At 30.6% G+C, this 6,136-nt stretch overlaps 1 protein-coding gene across 1 annotated transcript in view; it reads right to left on the bottom strand.

The window, feature by feature from the left end:
* Window positions 1-5,326, bottom strand: part of LOC106463335 — a gene marked incomplete at its 5' end in the record, with an annotated part of 28,281 nt that extends 22,955 nt beyond the window's left edge. The window contains 3 exons of the mRNA XM_013923358.2: window positions 2,211-2,423; window positions 2,814-2,903; window positions 5,260-5,326. Of these exons, the coding sequence (XP_013778812.2) occupies window positions 2,211-2,423; window positions 2,814-2,903; window positions 5,260-5,326 (370 nt within the window). The remainder of the gene's footprint in view (window positions 1-2,210; window positions 2,424-2,813; window positions 2,904-5,259) is intronic.
* Window positions 5,327-6,136: the final 810 nt, after the last annotated feature.

The raw sequence follows: 6,136 nt of genomic DNA, 5'->3' as shown, positions 1-6,136 counted from the left end.
TATATATATATATATATAGACATGTATATTATTCATACCTTCGGTTTATAGGACGCAAGCAGATTTTGACATCAAATTTTGGGGTAAAAAAGTATGTCTTATACACCAAAAAATATGGTATGCACACTGGATTTATAGACATTGTTAAAAGAGATAATTATCTCTTTATACAAATCACTAATTAGTTCTCACTTGAAAATAAACAATTTGTTATTAGAAGGAAAAACTTTACTCACTTAGAAAAAAAAATTGTATACTTTTATATAAAAGTTGTACATATATACATGCATGTTCAACTAAGACACGTGTTTGCTTTGTGAGCAAATATCTAGCATAGCTCCTAATTAAGAGATGAAAAAAAAAGAAGGTTTATATTGTGTGAGCTTGATCTTTACACTTTGGGATTCCATGAGCCACATTTGTTAATGACACAAGCCCATGGCTTATAACTTAACCAGAGTACACACAAAAATATGTAATGGATGATACCAAAACCTATCTGGAACATTTTGATCTTTGAATTTAAGTATTATAGTTAGTATTCATTACTTGATCATATCTGTCACTCAAAATTGTATTAAAGATCTATGAAATACAGGTATGGTCTATCACAGAGCTTCACAACATTTTACACCTTGAGACCCACTAAGTTATTTGGCACAATAATAAAAGCCCACATGTGCAACTGAAGACTCATTAACTTAGGGCAGTCCCAGTTGTCCCATTTCGCAGCAACCCATAACTGTGTGTCTCCTAGTCCACCAGTTGAAAAGCAATGGCTTAAGGCTTTTCATGTAGGAAAACTTTTAATGCAAATTCTCACTTATAGATAAATGAAATACAAAAAATATTTATTGAATTAAGTTGTAAACAAATCTGAGAAATGCTCCTAGGTTTATTTTTTATACTTTATTAAATATATTTGATAATTGAGGCAAGTTGCTAAATATCATTTAACAGTCTACAACATGGGAAAAAAGTTAAAAATTAGAAAATTCGTGTCTCTTTTGGCTTTGAGAACAGGGTTCAGTCTGGGTACTTGAAAAAGTTATGTACAGAATCCCACAACAATTTTGCAAGTAAGTGTCAAGGACTAGGCAGTATAAGCTGGGTAAAGTGTTTATAGGAAAAGAACAAAAATGAATTAATTATTTGTATCTTTATTTTGTAACTAAGAATATCTTCCAGAACTGCTCTGCTGTTCGATAAGAAACTCTTCGTTATATTTTATAATTTAATATGGTATTTGTAGCTTTAAAGTATCATTATTGTCCACTTTTGCTAACATTTAGGTAATTTTTCACACTCTGAAAGTTGTTTTCGACATCAGCACAGTATTTAAGCACCAAATTTCATGCGAATGTTGTTCACTATCATAAACTCTATGATGTATTGAAAAATCCTTATAATAGAATGTGCTCAATATTTTGAAATAAACTGTCATAATTGATTTTTAGTCTAGTTATGCTTGTAAAACAAAATTATTACTAATACTGGACATGGCCAATGTGAAAATTACCATAGCCATAGGATAAGATGAACATATCTAATAAAAGCAGGACATCAAGCTGGTAAACACACAATATTATCTGCATAGCCAGTTATATAATCACATTTTGATGGCTTTTTGTTCAATAGCCATAATGTACTTGTATATGAACATGTGATAGATCTTGGGTCCAAGGTATGCATAAGAGATCTAAGTTGCCCTAAAAGCCAAGAGTTAGGGTCACACAGGTCCCAAAATCATTGTTTATTGCTCATGTGTAACATAATAAGCTGTCATTAAATTTAAAATTACCTCATAACTCACACAAGTTTTTTCTTGTGAAATCCTCATTGGTTGAGAAAGTAAACATGAATATATATGTCAATGTTCAATTTAGGAACAATTATTTTTCTGAGACCTACATTAATAAACAATAAAAATTATTGTAAGTTACTGTAAAAGGTTTTAACTTGAGCGAATATTGTTCAATTGCTTTTATTCCAATATAATATTACTTACTGGTTCAAAAAAAAAGGTTACTGCTCATTATAATGTAATTTTGAAATTAAACAATTGAAATGACTTGTCCATATGTTTTTAATATATTTTTGTACCCTGCCACCAATGTTATAAATATCTTCAAAACAACTGGCAATTTTTCTTGCTTAGCCTTAGAATAAGAGCAGTAAACACTATAATTTCATAAATATAATTCACACACCTGCATCTTGAGACTCATCCATTCCCTCACACTTGCGATAATTCATAGTAAACTGTTGGTTCACTATGAAGAACTGAGTTCCAGGCATTTGACAAGCAGTAATATTAGCTTCAGGATGTTTACATTCCCCTGTGAACTTGTATCTATTCTGGTAGGCAAACTTCCACACTCCTTCTAGACTGGATCGGCAGTTCTTGGGAGTGGGATTTGTGGCTGATAAAAATAAAACATTTTTGCAAAGGGAAACAAAAAAAACTTGTTTATTTATTGTATTGTCCATTTCTAAATTAAATCATTCTTTTAATGCTCAGACAATCTCCTACTTATGAAATGTTAGTGCCAACAGATCCTCTGTATCTCTTTTAAAACCAAGGTAGAGCAGATGAAATATTTACTTCTTCATACACTCTAATGAAGTTGCCCTGTCATTGTTTTAATACATATTAATAAATCAAATGTTAGTTTTTATTCCATGCATCGTGTTTCACACCATTGTTAATTCTAACTTTACTGAAGCTGCACTGATTGCTACAAGTATACATACATAAAAGCATATATATACACACACACATAAAAAAATACATGTAGAACAGAGTAGCTTACAGAACATTGTGATTAGCTCATTCTCTGGGTCCAGGGAACGACAAACTGTGCTGATCGTTGGACGTTCATTCTCCAGATTGACACATCCAGCTGAAATGAAAGAATGAAGAAGCACATATTTTAAGGGTATCATCCAATGCACATAACCATACAGCAAACCTATATTAACTCTTCATTAAATGTTTCAAATAAATTGACATAATTTAAATGTTTGTTTCTAAAACTGTGCAATAGTGACTGAAGAATATTACTCAATATTTAAGGTTCTCATCTCGCAAACTTGTTGTTCAAACAAGCTTAGAATCCTCACATTTAATAAAAGAAAAACAAATTTAAAATAATGCTACTTAACATAAAACATTAATATTATTTAATATTTAGAACTTACTACAATTACAGAATACTGTAAGCTATATTTCAAATCTGTTAAATACCTTCATTGATACCATACTTATTCTTTTACTTTAATTCTACAGTAATTACATGATTCTAAAGTATTTAATATCATCCTATGTATCAAAATAGAAAGAAGTTTGTATTTATTATTTTGTATTTTTGTTCTTAACATGTAGGCATGATGATTTTATATTAGACCTTTACTTTTCTTACTATTACAGTATAATTGTTTAAGTACTAACAAAAATCTCATTCCATTTTTGATACTGATATACATATTAACACCAGATTATCAAAATTTGACTACCACTCCAAAGAAGTGAAAGGAACGTGTCATCTCAATTAAAAATGAAATACTTTGCATAGATACGCAAACTTAGAACACAAATAAACTTCAAAATGTGTAATTTTTTTTTCCACTAATTTTTGATATTATTTTTCCTTGAAGATGTTACTGCTTATGTTAATGAAAGCCAAATGTGAATGTGAATTTGGTATATCTGGAATTTGAGAAAGTATCTTACAAAGTGCCCTATAAAAGGTTTATTAAAGAAATTATCTGTATAGGTAAAGGAAATAAGTTAGCTTATTGGATCAAAGGCTGGTTGGTGGGAAGAAAGTAGTGTTGTTATAAATGGAGTTCAGACAAACTGGATAAATGTCACAAGTGGAATACCTCTGTACTACGTGGTGGCTTGTTTTTATTTTAAGGATTTGGATGTTGGCTGAAAGGAGGATACTGTCTGCTTTACAAAAGGATTTAGATATTAAATAGTAGATGGTTTGTAATAGATGTCACTGGCAGTCTTGGGCTCCTTATTTTAAGAACACTGAATTGTTGCAAAGTACTACTAGTTAAAAAGGACTCCTTATTTTAAGAACACTGAATTGTTGAAAACTTCTACTAGTTAAAAAGGGTTCCTTATTTTAAGAACAATGAATTGTTGAAAGTTCTACTAGTTAAAAAGGGCTCCTTATTTTAAGAACACTGAATTGTTGAAAGTTCTACTAGTTAAAAAGGGCTCCTTATTTTAAGAACACTGAATTGTTGAAAATAAAGCCCTTTTTAACTAGTAGAACTTTTCAACTATTCAGTGTTCTTAAAATAAGGAGCCCTTTTTACTAGTAGAACTTTTCAACAATACATTGTTCTTAAAATATGGAGTCCTTTTTACTAGTAAAACTTTTCAACAATTCAGTGTTCTTAAAATAAGGAGCTCTTTTTACCAGTAGAACTTTTCAACAATACATTGTTCTTAAAATAAGGAGCCCTTTTTACTAGTAGAACTTTTCAACAATACATTGTTCTTAAAATAAGGAGCTCTTTTTACCAGTAGAACTTTTCAACAATACATTGTTCTTAAAATAAGGAGCCCTTTTTACTTGTAGAACTTTGCAATAATTCAGTGTTCTTAAAATAAGGAGCCCTTTTTAACTAGTAGAACTTTGAAGAACACTGAATTTTTGATAAGTATTACTAGTAAAATGATTGTTTATTTGTTTTGAATTTTGCACAAAGCTACACTAGGGCTATCTGCACTAGCCATCCCTAATTTAGCAGTGAAAGACTAGAGGGAAGGGAGCTAGTCATCACCACCCACCACCAACTCTTGGGCTATTCTTTTTACCAACAAATTGTGGGATTAACCATCACTTTATAATGCTCCCACTGCTGAAAGGATGAACATATTTGAGCATGAGATGGGGATTCAAACAGTATTTTATTTATCTATAAACAATAAAGCTATCTTTCAAATTAACACACCATTATTTAGTTTTAACTGGGTGATCTTAACTTACAAGTTCTGTTTAATAGCAATCAATTTTTTTAGAAGTGGTAAATGAACATTAGCTTTTACAAAAAGTTTCGAAGATATAATTTCTCTGAAAATTTTTTAAAATCAGTTAAGGACTAATTTGTGAAAAGGCACTTTACATTATACCCTTTATGAAGAGAGAACGTTTTATATAAAAGTTTGAGATTTTTTACACATGGCACAAAAATAAACAAACAAACAAAACAAGTAATATATATAAAAGAAGAACTTACTTTCGATTTTTTCTAAAATATTCAAGGTACGGATGAACAGACGCACACAATGATAGCAATCTCTGTAAAATATTTAAGTGAATAAATACATTCAATAAATACAGTTGTTACTTCAGCTTAAATATTAATCATTGTACAGATATATTCTTAGGAAGTATTTTTTTAATGCTTTTAGTAAAATAATGGTGATTTTTCCTGAAATAATTGAATTTTTGACACATGAAATTATAAAATTTGAACAGATTAGTTAAGTAGATTTCAGATGTTGGGTCTTTAGTATATCAAATTGAAGTTCATAAAAATAACTTCATATTGGTATTTGCCCAAAGTTTTTTTCATAAATACTTAGCCACGGCACAGTGGCTCAGAGTTGTTTTTTTCCCAAGAACAAACTTTTAGCTCATTGCTCCATCTCTTGACTGACTTGAGATCTAATTACAGCCATGGATATTGAGGACTTCCTCTTGTTTTTACATACAATAAGAAAGTTCATGAAATAATAAAAAACTTACAACTAATTGTTGGGTTTTGCATAAAGCTACATGAGGGTTATCTGAACTAGCGTTCTTAATGTTGAAATGATAGATTAGAGGGAAGGCAGATAGTCAACATCACCCACTGCCAAACTCTTGAGCTACTCTTGTCTCTCTTAATATTGACCTTTGACACCAGATTTATAAAACCTTCATGACAATTGTCTCTCTAAGTTGTGCAGCCACACAACAACCAATAAATTGCCACATTTATAATTATTTCAGCCACACACATCCTCAGTAATGGTGAGGAGTCTCAATACATTGACGGCCTTAATGACCCTAGCAGTCAATAGGCCTAAAGCCCAAATGACAAAGCTGCTTAATGATTTAATAGGATCGAT

This window comes from Limulus polyphemus, unplaced genomic scaffold, assembly GCF_000517525.1.
Source record: "Limulus polyphemus unplaced genomic scaffold, Limulus_polyphemus-2.1.2 Scaffold1381, whole genome shotgun sequence".
Lineage (NCBI taxonomy): Eukaryota > Metazoa > Arthropoda > Merostomata > Xiphosura > Limulidae > Limulus > Limulus polyphemus.
This window is presented reverse-complemented; position numbering and strand designations above follow the sequence as displayed.